Genomic DNA, 23,145 nt, shown 5'->3' on the forward strand with positions numbered 1-23,145 from the left:
ATGAACATACATCATGTAAGGAAAGACATTAAAGTAAGTTGAAACTTCATTTATCCAGTCAATTAAATCAGCTGGATTTAATTGACTGGATAATTATCTCTTGCAGGATTATTATCCAATCATGTCATATCAAGTTCAAATTAAAAAAGCCCTCCATTTTTACAAGGATACCAGTTTCGCTCTGCTATGGGAACAGAACATTGCAGAATGTAGACCTTGAAGAATGTAGAGGCTGGTTCCACATGCACCAGCCTCACTGCTACTAATGCAGCCATCAACTATTTTCAGTGCTAAACTCTGTACCATTTGCTTTAACATTTCAAAAGTCTCTACTCATAAAGAATTTTTAAAAATAAACAATAAACAATTAAGTTTACTGAGGAAGGAACAAGCAGGCCTCAGAACCAGAGCTGAAGTGAATTTTTTTGAATTTTAAATCTGAGCTTCAAAGTTAAACCTCTTCATACCATAGTTAACCTGTTGTCAAAAAGGTTTAACAACACAGTCATTAGCATCCTGTGGCCACAATTTTGCCTTTACACAGAAAGATGTACAAGTATTAGACCTTATGTTCAACATCAAATTCAAAATTGGGAACTTGGCTCCAGAAATAGCTAAAACAATATTAGGAATGATGCTACCAACATTCTTTCTAGAGCATTTTCTCCAAAAATAGAATCTATCATTCTGCTAACTCAGTGCCCTGAAAAAGCTATGCAAACACAACAGTACAGTCATAATCAGAACAAAAAAGGTAGCACCACAGTTACTCTTAACACCAATGAATACAATAAAAAAATGGACACCATTCTCAGAAACCCACCTACATTGTCTACCTACTTATCATTAAGATTATGAGTCCATTAAATCTAAAATAAAAAAAAAATTAAAGTACCTAATCAAAAAGGACTCTTCCTGGCATCCTGAAATCACACACAAAAAAACTTAAACCCTTCATTTCTATCCTATAATCTATCCTTCCACAAATCCATGACCTTCTCCTCAGAAGGATTTTGGAAATGCTATCGCCATCTCCTACATCCAAGGTACATCAGAAAAAATAGCCAGAATTCTAAAGAAATATAACCTCTGCACAGCTTTCAAGCCCCATTTGAAACTAGCTACCTTTATCCACTCCCCCTAAGGACCAACTCTCTCATCTCTCAGTTCCTGGTGTATATAGTTCCCTGGTCAAGCAAGTTGACTTACTATGAATAGACAGGAAGATTAGCTATCATCCACTCAGAAAAAACATAAAAAATACATCTGCTATCATGACTATGGTCAATTAGGCATTGCATATCATGCTCAACAAGCAAATTACTATGCTCTATCGCAGCAAATTTAGAAGAAAAAGACTGTTTTTAGAATCTGCGTTTGTTCTCAGAAATTAGCCTAACCCAAACAAATATGGTTGTATATAATTTCCCAAAATATGGGAAACAGTAATACTTTGAGAACCCAATTTACATCCTAGGTCACCAACATGTGCTCACAGAGGGCATCCCCGAAGAGGTCTCTTTGAGTGAGATGAAATACAGAAAAATTTAAATAATGTTTTTAATACTTTCCCAGTGCTCTTTCATTCCATTAAGCCTCCAATACGAGTTCCTTTCAGCACTTAAGCCTTAACATACAGATGAGGAATAGGAATATACAGTAAGGTTTTAATAAGCTACTCACATAATTTCATGAAACTCCTCTGTAGATCATGGCAATTCTTATTTTAAAGTGCACAGCTCTAAAATAGTTATTCCATGGACCAGCTGCTGGATAGAATTAACTGGACTTCCTCCAGTAAAAACCAAGGAAACAGTAATAACAGCAAAATTATTTGCTAACCCGGAAGCCATTTAAAGCATTATCAAGCTCATTCCAGTACACTATCTTTATTACTACAAGAGTTTAATGGTACAGCAGGTAAAAGAAGCAAACTGTTAGGTTCTGATAAGGCACTAAATTCTCACAGTAATATCTAAAACCAAACACAAGTCAAAATATAAGCATACTATCCAGCAGCTGGTGTGGAATAACTATTTTAGAGCTATACACTTTAAAATAAGAATTGTTAGATCTATGCATGATGTCTGACATTGCAAACTAAAAGAAATGGGGGGGGGGAAGCAAACTGAGTCTTTGCCAAAGTCCAAACCAAACACAGTTTTAGCCATTTCAGTTTCCAATATGTAAAGCTGTGGTATTACTGGGACACACAACTTTTAAATTAATTTCATTACCTAGTGGTGCTTAGTGCCACAGAGGCTTGGCTTTTGCTCAGAGGAATGTAGATTTCAGCTTCTGCTTACATTATTTCAATCATAGGTAACTTCCTCCGCTCTGATAAAATAATGACTATTAGTTGAGGGATATATCCAAAATAACTAGCATGCTTGCCAACATGAAGATTCAGGAAGAGGATTTGGTTGCTGTTGACTTAGCAGATCTCATCAAATTTCATAATACAACACAATGTGATAGCATAAAAATCAGTTCCATCAGTGAGACTTCTGAGGTTAATACTGAAACACTGTAACTGTGTCTAGAAAAATAGCTACAGCACTGTTTCAGGTCAGGAATTAAATAACATCAAACATTTTCGATGGTGAAATTCTAAAGGAAAAAATTACAAAATAGTATAAGGACTTACCATATCTCGGACCATCACCTGACAACCATGGCAGAGTTTTTTGAACAAATTATCTCTAAAAAAAATGTTAGAATAACATTAGAAAGAATACTGATTAAACTATTAACTGTAAAACACTCTTTATGATCACCATTCCCAAAACTTGAACGTTATGTATTAAGTATAAACCTTACTAGTATAACCTATGGCTATAAATAAGCATATAACAAAAAATATACAACTTAATATGTCTTCAGTTAGTCTTATTATACAACTGCTATAATTTTTCTTTTAGGATTTTAAATTAACATAATCAATTTTTATAAATGCTTGTGACAGTACTCTCAAAAGAATAAGTCCAACGGAATTGAAGTTACACTAAGATACCAATTTGGAAAATTTAAACTCCATATTTTCTGATAATGAATAATAACTACAAAGAAATCAGATTATTGTTTGAAGTCTCAGCATTAAAAAGTAATGAACACATATTTATTTCTTCTCTTTTAATGAATAATGGCAGTTTAATAATGGTTTATAGTTGTTTCTGCTTTTTTTATCATAATCAAATTCCTGCTATGTATCCTCAAGGGGTGTACAGGATATGATAGTACGCCATGAAAAATTTCATCATTACTAACTTCCTATCTACAATTTTCCTCCAAATCAGTCTTTTACTTGTCAAGACTCCAACATTATCAGATTTTATATTTCTATTATGCAAGGCACTTTGTACCATATCATCATCAAATTCCTCACATGTACCCTCAAGGGGGGTGTGTAGGATATGATAGTACTACATGACAAACTTACATCATTACTAACTTCCTATCTACAATTTTCCTCCAAATCAGCCTGTTACTTGTCAAGACTCCAACATTATCAGATCTTATATTTCTATAGTCTAAGGCACTTTGTACCGTATCAGTCCACCTATATCTTGGTCTTCCTCTGGGTCGTTTTGCTGCCAAACTGGCAGAGAACATTTGTTTTGCTAATCTTTCTTCACCCATTCTGTTTAAGTGACCACACCACCTGAGATTAGCTCTGCAAATGGATTCCTGGATGCTGACAATGTCAAGTTCTTGTCTAATATCCTCGTTTTTAATATGATATTGCCATTGATGCCATCTGTTCACGCCTCTAATCTTTCTCAGGACTCTCATATCTGCGGTCTCTAGTCTTTGGTCAAAAGTTTTACTTCTGACCCAGCTTTCAGATACATAAGTTAAAACTGCTTTGAACACTGTCTTGTATACAGCTAATTTAGTGTTCCGACTAATTTCTCTCTTATTCCATATGAATTTATTCAACTGACTTCCTACCAAACCAGCTCTGTTGATTCTGTTGTCTATTTCTATATTTCATTTACCATCCTCACTAAAAATCGTGCCTAAGTAGCTGAAATGGTTTACTTGTTCCACAGGTTCTCCATTCACAACAGAGTTGACATTTTCAACGATTCTACCTATTTTCATAGTCTTTGTCTTTTTATTGCTGACCTTCAAACCATATCTATTACAACAGTTATTCAATTTAGTCAGGTAATCTTGCAAACTTGTAGCGGATTTATTTAGAAGTATAACATCGTCTGCATAAAGCAAAGAGCTGACATTAACATCTCCAATTCTGATATCATGTTTAATACCACTTTCCTTCATAATGTGATCCATGTAGATAATGAATAACAGAGGGGATAATGTACATCCTTGTCTCACACCAGATTTAACATTAAACCATCTTCCTATACTTCCTTCAATTCTAACTGCTAACTTACAAATCAAATAAAGACGAAGTATTGCTTGATATAATGCCCCATTGACACCATATAACTGTAGTGAATTGAATAGCTTCTCTCTTTGAATAGCACCTTGTCATAAGCCTTTTCTAAATCGACAAAACTTAAATACAGATCTTTGTTATATTCCCATGCTTTTTCAACTATTTGTCGTAAAGTGAAGATCTGATCCTGACAGCTGCTATTTGGCCTGAATCCAGCTTGTTCTTCACCAAGCTTTTCTTCCACAATTCACAATCGTTTCTCAAGTAAACTTGCATAGATCTTGCCAGGAACACTTTGTAGAGAAATACCTCTGTAATTCTCACATTCAGTTTTATTTCCCTTTTTATATATGGGTACTATTAGAGCTCTACTCCAATCATCAGAAATTCGTCCCTCTGTCCAGGCCTTCTGAACTATGCAGAGCAGCCACTGAAAGACTTTTATACCACCATACTTCAGCATTTCTGGTCGAATATCATCTACTCCTGCTACCTTTCCACATTGCAAGCTTTTGATGGCATTTTCCACTTCAAGTATGGATATGTGTTCCTGACTGTATGCCTGTTGAGTGTTTTTTACCACTGTACTATCACTGCTTGTTTCATTTAGCAGTTTTTCGAAGTAATTACTCCATACTTCAAGGATATCTTTTTTCCCCGTTTTCATGTCACCTTAAGCATCTCTAACTCCTTTTACAGCACTCTTTCCTCCATTTCTAAGCTTCTTCGACAACCTCCAGAATATCTTACCACCTTCTTGATATTTATTTTCTATGTTCTTGCCAAAATCCTTCCATGACTTTTGTTTAGCTAGTTTTAGAGTGTTTAGCTTTCTTACATTTGTCTCTGTATTCTCACCATATAACCTTGAACCCTGAACTTGGGTTCAAGTTTATATGGTGAGTGGTCGGTGTAATTTAGCACTCGTGTAAAATTGGTGTTTTTTGTGTGTGTTTTTCCTTAGAAAATTGGTTTTATAGTATATTAGAACGATTTTCATGTTTTTAGAGTATTTTGTGTGTCTTTATAACATATTTTATTGGGGCTGTAGCAGCTAGAGGGATTCGTAGTGTGTAGTGTTCGTGAAGGCTCCGGATAAGATAAGTATTATTTTCAGTTATCGTTGATAAATTTATTTAATATTGCATTGTTTTGTTTGCCTTGCTTCTCTTAGAGCATCTTTTTGTGTGTTTTTTGGTGTGTTATAATTTATAATTTGATAAAATACGTTGCAAGTAAGTATGGCTCCAGTACGAAGGAAAATGTCCCACAGTAATGATGGTTCACCATCTTTATCAAAGAACGGTAGTATAAAAGAGATGATTCAGTGTACTAGCTGCGAAATGTACGCTTTGCGGAGTGCGGTCGGAGTGTGGTTAGATGATAATAAAGGAGTGAATGTGTGTAGAAAATGTAGGGAGAATGAGAAATTGAAGAGTATTTCGGATCGTGAGTGTGATATTTTTCTCAAACTTCAGAATGAAGAAAGTAGGGATATGACAAGAAACGGCGAGGTTGTACCAGAGAATTGTGAGAGTGTGAATGTAGAAAGTGTGAATGATAGTATTAATGGTTTTACTGAGAATAAAAAAGTGAGATAGAGGCAATGAGTGAGATCGCGTTGTTGAATGGTGCGATACAAAGGGCAAAACAGCAGCTAGAGCGTATGAGCAAAAGTCGACTGAATGAACCAGCCAATAATAAAAAGTATGACAGGAAAAATAGAAAAAAGTATGATAATATGATGTATGAGTGTGAACATGAACAAAATGAAGGATGGAGTGCTGTATGGAGACTCTTTAGTACGAGATGTGTTTTGTAGAGGATTTTACAAAATTGTACCAACCTGGTGCGACCATAAAGGATGTAACTGAGTCTATTAGAGAGCAAAAGGAAAGGGTGAAAGAAATGATTGTTGTGGCAGGTACGGATGATTTGAAAGGAGACAAAATGGAAATGATAGAAGACCTGAATGAATTGTTTGAGGTAGCAAAAGAAAAGAGTGAGAGAGTTAGAATGATTAGTCTTTTGCCATGGTATGACAGTGAAATGTTTAAAAGGAGGGCCATAATTGGAATGACTTTTTGCGTGGGTTATGTATGACGAGTGGTGTGGAATTTGTGGATGTGTGGAGTGAGTTCGATGGGCGAAAGGATCTATATAAGATGGATGGCTTGCATTTGAAAGGTTACGGTGTAAGAAGACTTGAGAAAGTGTTGCTGAATGTGGTGGATGTGCAAATTCTGGGAAACTAGATTTATTAAGGGTGGGGGGAGTAGATATTCAGTCCTTAGGGAGGCAGTTGAATGTAAGAATGAATATAATATGCCCGAGCAAATAAGGACAACAAATCAGAGTGGGATAGTTAATATAAGGCATCAAGGTAGGGTTGGGGCTAATGGGGTCTTAAATTCAAGTACACTAATGCTAGGAGTATTAGGAACAAGAAGTAAGAGTTTTTGGCCATGGTTGGCACTTCCAGACCACAGGTTATTGGTATTAGTAAAACATGGCTGACTGTAGATGATATAGCTAGTGGGATTGAATGTGATGGGTATAGTATGTTCAGGAATGACAGGGAGAATAAAATGGGGGGAGGAGTATTGTTGATGATAGCTGATGAGCTACAGCCAAGGAGAATAGAAGTTGAATTGCAGGATAGAGAAAAGAGCACATTTGAGGCCATTTGGTGTGAGATCGTGGCTAGCAGAACTAAATATACAATTGGGTGCTGCTATAGACCAGGTGATGGAAAAGATGGTGGTGACAGTATGCAGAAGCAAATAGAAGAAATGAGTGGAAGGAGGGTGATTATTATGGGAGATTTCAACTATGGTCGCATTGATTGGAGTGAGGAGAGGACACACGGGAGGAAGAAATTGGATTTTATGCGGTTATTAAGGGATAACTATCTGCGACAGCATGTAATGGAAAATACTAGGGGTCAGAGAGTGCTTGACCTAGTAATTACATCTAAGGATTTGGCTGTAACAAATATGACCACATTGCCACCAATTGGTGAGAGTGATCATAGGGTCTTGACTTGGGAGGTGGCTAAAGGTGTAGAATTTTCAATTAAGACAGGGTTCATGTGGAATTATCGGGCTGGAAAGTATGACAAGCTTAGGAGTTTTATTGGTTCAGTGCCATGGCATGTACAACTGCAAGGACTAGAAGTCGATAGTGCATGGGAGGCAGTAAAGAAGTGTTTGCATGAAGCAATGGCTGACTGTATACCTAGAGTCTGAATAATAAATCAACTAGGGGTTAAATGGATGAATAACACCATTAAGCTTGAGCTGCAAAAAAAGAAACAACTATGGAGGGAATTTAAGGAGAAAGGTAACCGGCAGGTACACAAACGGTATAAAGCGCAGGCCAGAAGGGTAACGAGAGTGGTAAGAAAAGCAAAAAAGGATTACGAAAGAACATTGGCCATGCAGGCTAAAGAGAATCCTAAACAATTTTTTAGATATGTAGCAAGTAAAAGGAAAAATGTACATGGCAGAATGATTTTAAAGAATGCCGATGGTAGGGAGGTAAATGAATCAGTTGATATAGTTGAGTTACTGAGTGAGCACTTTGCAAGAATATATCATCCAGGTGGTGACATTGCAGAAACGAATGTACCAGTAGATTATACGGGAATTGTGGTGAATGAAATGGAGGTGAGTAGTCTATTGCATAACCTCAATGTCAATACATCTGTGGGATTGGATGGTATACCAGCTCGTGATTTACGAGAAGCAGCTAAAGAATTGTCAGTACCCTTGATCATTTTGTTTAATTTGAGTCTTGGGTCTGGGTTAGTCCCGAGAGGGTGGAAAGAGAGGAAAATAGTTCCACTGCACAAAGGTGGTTCCAAGACTGCTGTTGTAAATTACCGACCGATTAGCATATCAGGAATCATTGTCAAGGTCTTAGAGAAATTAGTCAAGAAAAGAATACAGGATTGGATAGATGAAAATGGGATATTGTATGGGGGACAACATGGTTTTGTGAAGGGTAGATCATGCCTCAGTAACTTGCTCACGTTTTATAACACAGTGACGGCTGAACTGGATAGGGGTAATGGGTTTACAGTAATACTACTGGACCTTGCCAAGGCTTTTGATAGGATACCACATAGAACCCTAATCAGTAAACTGGAGCAGATGGGGATAGATATAGGGTTGGTGAGATGGATAGGAGGGTGGTTGAAGGAGAGATACCAGAGAGTGGTTTATTCAGGAGTGGAGTCTAAAAGGCGGCTTGTGACTAGTGGAGTGCCACTGCTCTCTGTTCTTGGACCACTGCTTTTCAATTTGTTCATCAATGATATAGGAAAGGATTTGAGAGGAAGTGGTCACTTGTTTGCTGATGATGCAAAGTTGGGTAGACCAATTATGAGTGCACAGGATGTCAAAATTTTACAGGATGATTTGGATAGTTTGGAGGACTGGGCTAGGAAAAATGGATGTCAATTTAATGTGCCAAAGTGTAAGGTTATGCACTTTGGGGTGAAAAGAATAGCAGCAGTATATAGCATTAGTGGAACCATACTCCAGGAGATTGATGATGCCAGGGATTTTGGAGTGTTGGTGGATAGGGAATTGAAGTTTAGGGGGCTCATTGCAAAAGTGACTAAAACAGCTCACCAAATCACTTGGCTTCTGAAAAATACTTTAACATGCAGAGACAAACAAGTTGTTGTTCCTCTGTATCGAGCCTTGATAAGACCCCATCTGGACTACTGTGCCCAGTTATGGGGAGCGGGGTTTCTTCGTGATGGGGAGGAAGTGGAAAGGATCCAGAGACGAGTGACCAAGATGATAGCAGGTCTGTGGAATGAACCTTATGAGAATAGGTTGAAGATTTGTGGGTTGCAGAAATTGGTCGATAGGCGAAATTCATTGAGTGAATGTCTCAATCATATAGGTGATATGATTGAGACATTCAAATTACTGAAGGGTTTTTATAAGATTGATCCAGAAGATATTTTTGAAAATATGATTCGTGGTGGGAGGACTAGGGGCCACGAATGGAAGCTGGGCAATAGCGTGGTTGACAAGGGTGTTAGAGCTAGGTTTTTTACTTGGAGAGTAGTGAATGAGTGGAATAAGCTTCCAGAGTCTGTTGTGGGTGCTACGACCGTGAATGAGTTCAAGGCAAGGTATGATAGATACTGTGTGAATGTCGAATAGTTGTTCTTGACATGATGTTAGGGCCTCCCTCGATGAGTTTGTCAACTCCTTGGAGTTGCCCGGAACAATAATAATAATAATAATAATTCTCTAAGAGCACAAGCTGACTTATTTGCAAGGAACTTTTGATATGCTTTTTTCTTTTCCTTCACTGCCTCTTTAACTTCCTGTGTCCACCAGGGAGTTCTGATTTTTCTATTCTTGTAGACAACCTCACCACATGCCTCTCTGGCTGAATCAATCAATGTTTTCTTCAGAGCTTGCCACTGAATCTCCAAGGTTTGATTCCTGTTCTCAAACTCTTTCATTTTTTCTTGAATAATGTTTGTATATTTTAATCTACAATTCACATCTGAGAGCGGCTCAACTTTTATTCACTTTAAAAACTTTCTTACATGTTATTGTTTTCAATATGAAATTCAATTTTATCCTGCTCAAGACTAAATAGTGATCACTCCCAATTTCAAATCCTCTGTATACTCTGGTGTCCTGCACCAGGGAGAAAACATTACTATCAACAATAACATAGTTAATCCACCTATATCTTGGTCTTCCTTTGGGTCGTTTTCCTGCCAACCTCGTAGAGAACACTGTTTTGCTATTCTCTCCTCGCCCATTCTGTTTAAGTGACCATACCACCAGAGATTAGCTCTGCTAACGCATTCCTGGATGCTGACAATGTCAAGTTCTTTGCTAATATCCTCCTTTTTAATGTGATATTGCCATTGATACCATCTGTTCGTGCCCCTAATCTTTCTCAGGACTCTCATATCTGCAGTCTCTAGTCTCTGATCAAGTGTTTTACTTCTGACTCAGCTCTCAGATCCATAAGTTAAAGCTGGTTTGAACACTGTCTTTTATACAGCTAATTTCTCTCTTATTCCATTTGCATTTTTTATATCAGGATTAGTGCAAGTTAATGCTCTGTAACTAGAATAATGTGTAAAGTTACAGAACAGTTTACAAAGTACATAGATTATAAGACAGCAACAAGGAATTCATGATTATCAATAATCTCATGTTGAAGGCTTAATGGAGTAATAGTGTACTGGGAAAGGATTAAAACCAATGTTTAATTCTTCCAATATTTTCTCTCAATCACAGAGACATCTTCAGTGAGTACAATAAAAAAATTGTAACACCCACAAAAGGCAACATGAAACTAAGTGAAGCTCAGCAACAAAAGACTAGAGTTCTAACTAGGTAAAGCGCTTCTGTGAGCACCTGTCACAGGTCAGTTGTAACAGGGAATCTGAGAATTAATGTTACTGAATTCCAGTACCTTGGGAAGTTTAAAGTATATGAATTAACATTATTTCATTTACCTTTATTTTATTTAATGGAATGCAATAATTAAAAAAGAAATAGAATTAACAACAATCAAAACTGAAAGTATAACAAAAAACAATTTATATTGATGTAATCATTAAATTAACAAATTTAATTAACAGGTCCGCACGGTTAGCCTAGTGGCTGTTCGTTTCGCAACCATATGCCTAGGTAAGGAGTGTCCTAGGTTTGATTCCCGTTGGTGACTTGAGGAACTGATGGATCTTCCTCAGCCATAGCCAAGTTAGTCAGTCTTGGGCATGGACAGTAGGGTTTCCCCCCCAGTTTATCCTGGGATTTTTCATCCTGCAAAGCAGGCAAACCAGCCTTGAGAACTCAGCACTACAGGATATAGGATACACTGGGACGTAGGGCTGACCACCTTATCCTGTGAACATTTTGAGGTCCGATGATTAACAAACCCTTGACACCGCAAGGTAAAAGGAAGACAAGATTAACAGCTTAGAAACTGCTACATTAGTAATTTGAATAGTATATGTGCAGTAACTATAGTAACCTAGTCACTTCTCAAATTCCAAACAATACTGACACATTCTCTTGTTAAACATTATTTTTAATTATATAACACTACTGATCCAACATGTTACTGAACTGAAAACATTAGAACAGCATTTTCCAAACAAACTCTCCCAAACATTGCTGCTCTTTACAAGATTGTGAATCTAGGTTTCAGAATAATGATTTCTTTCATAGATGTTCTGTGAGAAAATCATTATTTTAAATTTTAATAAAATATAAACCACTTATAAATTTGCCATTATGTAGGCATTCGCTGGCACTACAAATTCTGCATGCAACAAGTGCTGCACATACAACATACCCTCTCCACCAATATTCAACATTTCTATACTGGTCTCAAGTTGTAAATTCAGCTGCATCTTGTTCCTTGACTTAGCATGTTCAGACATATTCTTATTTTGCATTCAGCAGTGAAGGCTTTTTTGTAATGAAAAGAATTCTGTATTAATATAGCATACATACCATAAATTGATTTTGTTTGTTTCAATTATTAAGACTTTCTGCATTTTTTCATGTAATTCCTGTTTTGGGCAATCACCAAAAAATACAAAGCTTTCATGATAAGAGAGCTGCCATTGTGTTACAACTTATGGCTAAAATTAAGTTCTAACAAATTAAAATGTTTATGTGTTAAAAGAGTTTTAAAAAGACACACTTGATATGTATTTTTGAAGTAAGTGATGAAAAGTAAAATTGGAAAAATTTTAAGGTTAAGAGCAAATATATCAGCATAGAAATATATATATATGTTCATCTTTTTTTGACTGACTGAAACTGATATAATAAATTAATAAAATAGATAAGTTAATATAATGGAGCACACAACATGTTTTGTCAAAACGACTTATTCAGGTGTGGTAACACTTAAAGCAAATTAAAAAAAAACATAAAAACACTGGGGATGCTTCAGGGTCAAAGATGTATAACTGAGAGGAGAACTCCACATAGCCTTTTGAAGGAATGCAGAGAACAGACCAGGGCTTCTGACTTAATGTCCAATCCTTACCTTCTTGTGGTGGGTATCTAAAAGATACTGAAAGAATGAGGTTGGGCTGGCAATTTGGGATTTAGCTGACCAAATTGTATTCTTATTGGCTTAAGCCAATATACAAAATGATGGTACAACATGACAAAATTTCATGCCGGCTGGGGCATTGCCCAGTTAAACAAGGCCCCCTTGTTTTCGCCAGGGAACCAGGGCGAACAGTTAAAAGTCAGCTACTGGAACAAATCTGAAAACGCACCTCAACTCAACATCACCAGAGTTAAAGATCGGTACTATCAACATAAGAAGCCAGAATGGTAAAGAAATGGAGCTAGCTGAGGAATAACGTAAGTACCAGATCGACATAATAGGGGTGACAGAAACAAAAAGACCAAAAATGGTGAGCACATTCTGAGCAAAACATTCTAATACAAAATGTTATATTCAGGCAATGGCAATTAAGGAAAAGAAGTAGCCATAGTATTCAACACAAAATACGAGGCTAATCTTCTTGAATAGCAGGCAGTCTCAAGTAGAGTGATGTGGGCAAATATGAGAATGGGGAACTGGACAATGAGACTTATTTGTGCCTATGGTCCCACATAAGGTTCTACTAAGGTAGAAGTGGGGGAGTTTTTTTGAGTCTTTAGAAAAAGCAACTGACACAATGAAAAAGGAAAAGTTGGTCCTTGTTGGGGATCTAAATAGCAGAGTAGGAAATGATTGTGAGACATACAAAAATATTTTGGGAAAATTTGGAGAAAAGAGCAGAGCTAATAATAATGGCAAATACTTGTTGGATTTCTGCTCAGGACATGGACTGGTTATTATTAACACCATGTTCCAACATAAAAATGTTCACAAATTCACAAGAAGAGAAGAGGCAAGGAATAAGAAAAGTCTCATCGACTATATTACTGTTGATAGTGATGTTTTCTCTCTGGTGCAGGACACTAGAATGTACAGAGGATTTGAAATTGGAAGTGATCACCATTTAGTCTTAAGCAGGATAAAATTGAATTTCATATTGAAAAGAAGAACATGTAAGAAAGTTTTAAAACGAATAAAAGTTGAGCAGCTCCCAGATGTGAATTGTAGACTAAAATATACAAACATCATTCAAGAAAAAATGAAAGTGTTTGAGAACAGTAATCAAACCTTGGAGATTTAGTGGCAAGCCCTGAAGAAAACACTGACTGATTCTGCCAAAGAGGCATGTGGTGAGGTTTTCTGCAGGATAGTAAAATCAGAACTCCCTGGTGGACACAGGAAGTTAAAGAGGCAGTGAAGGAAAAGAAAAAAGCATATCAAAAGTTCCTGGCAAATAAGTCAGCTTGTGCTCTTAGAGAATACAGAGGCAAATGTAAGAAAGCTAAACACTGTGTAAAACTAGCTAAACAAAAGTCATGGAAGGACTTTGGCAAGAACATAGAAAAGAAATATCAAGAAGGGGGTAAGATATTCTGGAGGTTGTTGAAGAAGCTTAGAAATGGAGGAAAGAGTGCTGTAAAAGGAGTTAGAGATGATAAAGGTGACATGAAAACAGGGAAAAAAGATATCCTTGAAGTATGGAGTAATTAATTCGAAAAACTGCTAAACGAAACAAGCAGTGACAGCACAGTGGTAAAAAACACTCAACAGGCATACAGTCAGGAATACATATCCATACTTGAAGTGGAAAAAGCCATCAAAGGCTTGAAATGTGGAAAGGCAGCAGGAGTAGATGATATTCGACCAGAAATGCTGAAGTATGGTGGTATAAAAGTCTCACAGTGGCTGCACTGCATAGTTCAGAAGGCCTGGACAGAGGGACGAATTTCTGATGATTGGAGTAGAGCTCTAATAGTACCCATATATAAAAAGGTAAAAAAAACTGAATGTGAGAATTACAGAGGTATTTCCCTACTGAGTGTTCCGTGCAAGTATTTATGCCAGTATACTTGAGAAACAGTTGAGAAGTATTGTGGAAGAAAAGCTTGGTGAAGAATAAGCTGGATTCATGCCAAATAGAGACTGTCAGGATCGGATCTTCACTTTATGACAATTAGTTGAGAAAGCATAGGATTATAACAAAGATCTGTATTTAAGTTTTGTCGATCTGGAAAAGGCATATGAAAAGGTACCAAGAGAGAGAAGCTATTCAATACACTACAGTTATATGATATCAAGCAATACTTAGTCTTTATTTGAGTTGCAAGTCAGCAGTTAGAATTGAAGGAAGTACAGGAAGATGGTTTAATGTTAAATCTGGTGTGAGACAAGGAACTACATTATCCCCTCTGTTATTCATTATCTATATGGATCACATTATGAAGGAAAGTGGTATTAAACATGATATCAGAATTGGAGATGTTAATGTCAGCTCTTTGCTTTATGCAGACGATGTTATACTTCTAAATAAATCTGCTACAAGTTTGCAAGATTACCTGACTAAATTGAATAACTGTTGTAATAGATATGGTTTGAAGGTCAGCAATAAAAAGACAAAGACTATGAAAATAGGTAGAATCGTTGAAAATGTCAACTCTGTTGTGAATGGAGAACCTGTGGAACAAGTAAAACATTTCAGCTACTTAGGCACGATTTTTAGTGAAGATGGCAAATTAAATACGGAAATAGACAACAGAATCAACAAAGCTGGTTTGGTAGGAATTCAACTGAATAAATTCATATGGAATAAGAGAGAAATTAGTAGGAACACTAAATTAGCTGTGTACAGGACAGTGTTCAAACCAGTTTTAACTTCTGGATCTGAGAGCTGGGTCAGAAGTAAAACACTTGACCAAAGACTAGTAGCGACTGCAGAGAAAGATTAGGGGCATGAACAGATGGCATCAATGGCAATATCATATTAAAAATGACGATATTAGGAAAAAACTTGACATTGTCAGCATTCAGGAATGCATTAGCAGAGCTAATCTCAGGTGGTATGGTCACTTGAACAGAATGGGCAAGGAAAGATTAGCAAAACAAGTGTTCTCTGCCAGGCTAGCACGAAAACGACCCAGAGGAAGACCAAGATATAGGTGGATTGATACGGTACAAAGTGCCTTAGACAATAGAAATATAAGATCTGATAATGCTGGAGTCTTGACAAGTAACAGACTGATTTGGAGGAAAATTGTAGATAGAAAGTTAGTAATGATGTAAATTTTTCATGTAGTAGTACTATCATATCCTGTACATCCCCTGGGTACATGCCAGGAATTTGATGATGATGATGATGATGATACACTGTGCCATTATAATAACAGACTTGTAATTATAATTATAAACTGAAGTTAAGTTTGAACTGTCGTTATAGTCCATTGTGTAGTTCTATTGTTGTGCAAACTACAGAATGGACTATAATGACAATTCAAACTTTACTTCAGTTTACAAGTCTGTTATTATAATGGCACAGTGTTTCCATAATTTTTTTTTTTTTAATTTGCTTTAAGTGTTACCACACCTGAAGAAGTCATTGTGACGAAACATGTTGTGTGATCCATTAAATTAACTTATCTATTTTCTCAGTTTCAGTCAGTCAAAAAAGATGAACATATCTAATCACGGAGTCAATCTAATTAATGGACCACACACACACACACACACACACACACACACACACACACACACACACACACACACACACATATATATATATGAAATATATATACAAGTAGGTATTCAAAAATCCTTCAACCTCTGGACCTGAAGGGTGCCGGATTTCGGATGGTTTTATATATGCTGTATATTTTTAACAGAAAATGACTACCTGTACAGTCCTTTAAAGAAAGAAAATTAAACACTAAATGAAAAGTTTATGAAATTTTAATGTTCAACAACTAAATATAACGGTTCTACAGAATTTTAGTTCAACTGAATAAAATAGTTTCTTCAGAATTTTAATTAATAAAATGTTGATGGTGGTGACAGCACATCTGGTTGACTTGAAGTTAATGGCAATGGATTATCAAGTGTGGACACCACTGCTGCTTCTTCCTGCTTCCTAGCTATTTTCTTGAATATATCGTGCAGTATCTGCTGCTTCATATATTTGGGTCTTTCTTTAATAAGTTTATCTTGGAGAAAATAAACATTCATGATTTCTTGTTCACTTACAAAATTTCGTTGCTCTAGTCCAGCCAGCAGCTCAATTGTCAATGTAATTAACCTGTCAATAGAGATTTTTTCTCTCACATATTCCTCATTTTCGTCACTGCTTTCATCTTCATCACTACCAGTAGAGGCATTTCTCTCCAGACTTTTAACCATATCTACAATTTCAGAATCAGTGTAATGATGAACTGTGGTCGATGATAATGAGGCACATTATCATCGACACTCATCCATTCCGTTAAAACATCTTCATTTATCCTTGATGAAAGCTCCTTGGCATCAGGATTAGTTACATCTTTAACATAAGCAAGAAGTTCCTGTATAAGCTACTTTTCTTTGGGAACCCTACAATATTATTTTCAGTGTCTTCATTAGAATGAGAAGTAAACATTAAACTTGGCCACAATTTATGCCATCCATTTTTCAGTGTTGATATTTTCACAGACTTCCATGCATTGGCAACACAGTACACTGCATCCTTAATGCTGAATTCTTTTATGAACTTCTGTACTGGGGTGCCTGAATTAACTGAACTCACTAGGCGCCTCAATAACAGGGATCAATACTTACACTTCATAGAACGTATAATACGATTGTCCTGTGGTTGAATTAGTGATGTGCAGTTGGGTGAGAGGTAGAAAACAAAAACATTATATTTCACTAGAAGATCGGCTTAATGTTTTAATAGAATTGAATTAAATATTTTATTCTTAAAAGTGCCTCCAAAGGCAAATATTTGATATAATAGTAATTCTGGTATGCAGATCCAAGCACAATGCAAATTACTCTAAACATGAGTTGTAACCAAATGACATTTCGTCTTGCTTTAGCCACATCGCCAGTACCTTTAGAATGGCAAGTTATCATCACTTCAATGATTCTTTGAAGGGTGATGGTGATTAGATGGTTGAAAGCCAGGCAGTTTAAACTGAAGGTGGCATGTTGGCTTAATGAAGTATTGTCTCAGCACTATGGAGGCAAGAGGAGTGGGCCAAGGTGGCACTGAGAGTTACATCAATTCCATTGTAGAATTCCATTATGCTCTGTTCGGCTCTTAGAGCACAATGGAATTCTACAATATCATGTCACTAAATGTCTCTTTAGGAAGCTGTGGCCCCAAGTGAAAAAAGTTTCCAACCTGATTGTGTTAAGAAAGCTCGAATCAAGCAAACCAGTGAAAGAAGCCCATTAACCACAAACCATCACAGAGCTCAGTGAAACAGGTGCCATGAACATGCAGCTTAGAGTCCTGGCAAATGGGGAAAAAATTCTGTTCTCTAATGAGAACTGTTTTAGTCTACAAACAGATTTTAGATGTTGTTTGATTAGAGAGAACAAGGGACCATCCCTTTAACATCAAAGAAAGGAATACTTAAGGTGGAGGCAGTGTTCTTGTGTGAGATGGAATGACAATCAACAGCTGCACTCCTCTTCATGTTTTTCATAGGGATTCTATAACTGTGCAGAGGTACCGAGGAAAGATCCTCAATCCCAACGTGACTTTGTAGGGGGTGCAGTTGTCCTAGATCTTCTTTTCATGCATGACAATACATTACCCATAAAGTTCAAGTGGTGGAGAAGTACCTTGAAATTGGAGATATTTGAACGACTGCTACCAGCACAATCACCAGACATAGAAGCTTCAGTATTTTTTGTGGATCATTTGTTTGAATTTGGATTTTTGTACTATACTGCAACATAAACAAAATATAGGAATAGACTAGACTGTGGATAAAGTTTATGTTTATGTTTTTTTATTATTATTATTTATGTTATTTATATTATAAATATTACTAAACAGCCATTTCACATTAAAAAATAAATAGGAATGAATTACCACATTTTTCTTAATAAATTAATTTATAAAAAGAATTTTTTTTTTTTAAAGAAATTTTTTTTTCTGGATGTGCATCCTCAGTACATAATTAAAAAAATGGAAGAATCTTCTTCTTGCTTGGTCTCCTTATGTCTGAGGATTCATGACCCTAGCTACAATATCTCTCCATTTTTTTTCTGTCTTTTGTTGCAGCAGTGGTCAACTCCAAAGTAAAGAACATCATGAGTGTAAAGAAGGATCACAAGTTAGAGTAGAACAGCAAGGTCCAAATTATAACTACAATTCTAGAAAGTGAAGTAACAAAAATTACTTGCGATGACATGTTGCTCAATATCATATATAATATAGTTGACTATTCTTTCATTTATGCTTCTTTATTATCCTTCCATATTTTAAGCTCATTATGTACTGAGAAATATGCTTGTGACAGTGAATGAAAATTTTGCTTAATAAATTAATTTCTTTGTAAATAATCAATTCCAAGTTCTTTTTCAATGTTTTAATTTATTCCACTTAAAAATAATAATAAAAAAATCATTTGGTCTAAATCCATGTTACGAAAAATTAACAGAATAATGTCTTTTCAAATTCAAGTATATCCATTATTTCCAAGAAAAGCTTTAAATAATGATAGCAAAATAATACCTGAAGGATAAGCTGTGGATATAACATGTTTCTTCGGTACTGCAACAGTTCAGTCCCTCTGGACAAGTACTGTTCTTGTATACTCTTTTGAAGTCTACATCATTCATTTTAGAAAGTTTTTGTGATATTTTAAGGGCTTCTGTTGCTGAACATAAATCCACGGTGTTATTATCCAGCAGAGACTATAAAAGAATGAATAAGCAAAGTGCAAAATTATGCTAATAATGCTCATATTGATAAAGATGTTTAATCCTCTTGGATATAATATAATCACAGTTATAGAAGTTTTTTTCACTTTGTTAAAAACTAAATTATAGTTACCAAGAAATTATATTATATTCTTGCTTAATTCTTTATCTAAAATTGTTGTATTTTTTAAAAATACAACAATTTTATCCAGATTTTATCCTATCTCTTATCCAGAGTATTTTAAAAATAAGGTGATAAACCTTTTTACTACTTGTATAAAGGAAATGTATTATTTCTGCTTTAATTTTGATCTGGTCTGGCTCCCACTGAAGAGACCTTTATTGGTTGAAACCAGTCTGGATAGTGACCCTTCCCATAATGCCCAGCAATATACACACTGATGTGAAGTCAACAACCTCCATGTACAAGTAGCCCAGTCATTGAAGATATGTGCAAATTTTGTTTGCTTACACTCTGATAAAGGATGAAACAATATAATTTCTTGGCAACTATAGTTGACATTTGATATAATCAGAAAATAGTCTTCCACACACAGATTTTTAAATACCATAGTCCCCACTTAGCCACGATAGTACCGAACCCTATATATATTATGTTTTTTCCTATATGTACATACTTACGATAAAGGTAATTTATAAATTAGTCACAGTAAGAGATTAACAACAATAACTAATAATAAAATAGAACAATTATAACAACATACTATAATAAAAGTTATCTGAATGTGAACGGAGTCTTAGTAACCTCAGCATACGTTTTATTATTATTATTATTTATTATTTCAGGAAGTCGAGAACGTTCATTTTTTTAACTCAAAAGGAAGCACTTTATGGCTTCTCTTTGCAAATCCGAATTGCCAGCATCACTACTCTTGCGCTTTGGGACAATTATTAAGTAAAATAAGGGTTACTTGAACACAAGCACTGTGATACCACGACAGTCGATCTGATAACTGAGAACTACTCGGAACAGCATGCAATTTAAAACTTATAAATTGTCTATTACTTAAAGAAAGAGTCCTACGGCTTCATTTTGGCAATGTAAAATTATATAGGCAAAGCCAATATTAGATCCAACATTATTTCAAAGCTGAGTGTTTGTAGAAACTATGAAAGTTTCGTAAATTGATTTGAGAGCTTAAGAGAATACAATCCTCAGCATCCCCGAGTTGCCTTAGCTTGCACTACTTGACTTAAGTAGCTAAGACAACTCGGGGATACCGAGGATTGCATTCTCATAATCTCTCAGGACAACTTACGAAACTTTCATAGTTTCTACAAACATTCGGCTTTGAAATGACATTGGATCTAATATTTGTTTTGTCGATGTAATTATAAATTGTTTATTTCTGGAATTTTCCATTTAATATTTTCAGACCAGAGGTGACCGCAGATAGCAAACCCGCAAATAAGGGGAAGGGGAACCACGGTATTGTCATAGCATAGTAGTTTCACTATTAAAAACAATTAGAGAGCGATCTCCATTTGAATTCCAACATACATAACAGAAATTTAATGTTTTCAATTACAATTTATTTAGCTGGTCAGGATTTTTCCTTAAAAATGTGTTAGCCAATTGGTCTTTTTACTATCATACAAGTAGTAGGCAAAAAAGACAGTGTAATGCTCTACAAAATTCTTGTAACTCTCCTGAAGTCTAGTAATAATAGGTACAGTATTAAAAATTAATAATTTCTATTTTTAAAATCTAGCTTTTCAACTGAATAAACTCGATCATTCACAGAGAGCTTCTATATATTATCTCCTTTAAAAATATATGTTGTGAAGCTGCATGATGAAATCTTGTGCTTTGCTTTTATGAATTAACTTGTTTATTAATAAATAAATTAATTACGATATAATTTTACTTCAATCATTGTACTAGAAAGATTTACATTATATGAGTGTTTGATCACACACATCTTGACAAATAGTGTAGAAAGCTTCTATCTTTATTTTGTTAATCAGTTAGCCTTTATGCTATTCTGGACTAACATTTGTTCACATTTCATATAAAAAATTAGAAACACAAATATTATTTCCAGACTATATATGCATTTGTGTGTGTGTGTGTGTGAGAGAGAGAGAGAGAGAGAGAGAAGAAACATAAAAAAAAAAAGGATGATGATGATATGCTGTATCAATGCTGTTGTATCTTTGAAAATACTGATTCTCATCATCTTCAATTCCTGAAATTGTAACCTGAAGAAGTGTACAAGATACTATGATAGTAGCACCTAATAAAGATTAAATTATTATTATTAACTTCTAACTTATGGATCTGAGAGCAGGATCAGAAGTAAAACACTTGACCAAAGAATAGAGACCACAGATATGAGAGTCCTGAGAAAGATTAGAGGCATAAACAGATGGCATCAATGGCAATTTCATATTAAAAACGAGGATATTAGGAAAGAACTTGTCATTGTCGGCATCCAGGAATGCGTTAGCAGAGCTAATCTCAGGTAGCATGGTCACTTAAACAGAATGGACGAGGAAAGATTAGCAAAACAAGTGTTCTCTGACAGGTTGGCAGGAAAACTACCCAGAGGAAGATCAAGATATAGGTGGATTGATACAGTACAATGATAGAAATATAAGGTCTGATAATGATAATATTGGAGTTTCCTCAAAAACAGGCTGATTTGGAGGAAAATTGTAGATAGGAAGTTAGTAATGATGTAAATTTTTCATGTAGTACTATCATATCCTTTACACCCCTTGAGGGTACATGTCAGGAATTTGATGATGATGATGAAGATTATTATTAGTGTTAGAAATTGATATCTCAAATATCCTCTTTTGACAATAAATGAAGAATGGATAAACATAGGCAAATTAATAAAGCAACAGCAGAAGTAATAAAAAAAAGGTAGTAATAATGTAAATTTTTCACGTAGTACTATGATATCCTGTACACCCCTTGAGGGTACATGTCAGGAATTTGATGGTGGTGATGATTGATTGTTATGAAAATTTTGAAATTTCCAGGGTAATTATCTATTCGGCACTATATGTGCTACTCACAGCAATTTTTTAATGATCACATTCACAGCTCCTTAAACTTACAAAAAAATTGCCGTCCATCGCTATTCATGATATTACTTTTCATTTGTTGTCTTCTTTTAACTTTACACAAAATCTCACATTCATCCAAACTTAGAATACTGTTCTCACATTTAGCAATTTCAGATTATCTCACATTTTTTAGCAGCTGCCAATTTTCATTAAATAAATAAAAAAGAAAGGATAACTTTTGGTATGTAAGCATTTTCTAAATTCATTATTTCTTATAATTAGAAATGTTTATATACTTATGGCCTGTTGAAAATTGTTTGATTGCAATATTCATATGCAAAAAGGACTCATTTTTTTAAAGTTTAATTTAGTTATGGTACAGAAATTTTTATTTCTGTAACATAACCTAGAGAGAAGAAAATATTTAACTTTCTGATAACATTTTCATGCCATTGAAGAACTGCAGCCTTTTTTACAACAAGCGACTTTCATCTCACCGCCATATTTCTTACCATGTCGTGCAGAATGTGTTTGCAGGAAGATTGTACTTCCGAAGAGGAAGTTGAATTAGTGAGTGAGTGAGAGGGAATAATCTAGAATAAACAGTTCTAGCATTGATTAGAACAGAGACAATGTTCTAAACTGGAAGTTTAGGAGAGAAATTTTAAGGAATTCTTAAGCCAAAAAGGGAGAAAAGAGCATTATGAGGGAAACAAACAGTCATCCAAAAATTAACGGATGAATTTCATTTATATGAAGCTAAGTTGTAACATAGATAAAAGTGATATATAGTTTCTCCCAAAGCAACGGACAGTTCCTTTTGATACAGTATGCAGCAAATGTATTCTGATTAAGTGCTGTAAACCCAAGAGATGAATTCTTTTTGTGTT

The 23,145-nt window shown here is 35.4% G+C and overlaps 1 protein-coding gene across 2 annotated transcripts in view; it reads right to left on the bottom strand.

Annotated features, from left to right (window-relative positions):
• The window catches only part of Ctu2 (Cytosolic thiouridylase subunit 2), a 170,379-nt gene that overhangs the window by 27,305 nt on the left and 119,929 nt on the right, over positions 1-23,145 (bottom strand). For both annotated transcript variants that reach the window (XM_090398131.1, XM_090398130.1), the window contains exons 12-13: positions 19,029-19,210; positions 2,648-2,702 (exon numbers count right to left, since the gene is read on the bottom strand). In XM_090398131.1, coding sequence (XP_090254257.1) covers positions 2,648-2,702; positions 19,029-19,210 — 237 coding nt within the window. The remainder of the gene's footprint in view (positions 1-2,647; positions 2,703-19,028; positions 19,211-23,145) is intronic.

This window comes from Typopeltis vanoorti, chromosome 9, assembly GCF_054136105.1.
Source record: "Typopeltis vanoorti isolate ZY-2024b chromosome 9, IOZ_Tvanoo_1.0, whole genome shotgun sequence".
Lineage (NCBI taxonomy): Eukaryota > Metazoa > Arthropoda > Arachnida > Uropygi > Thelyphonidae > Typopeltis > Typopeltis vanoorti.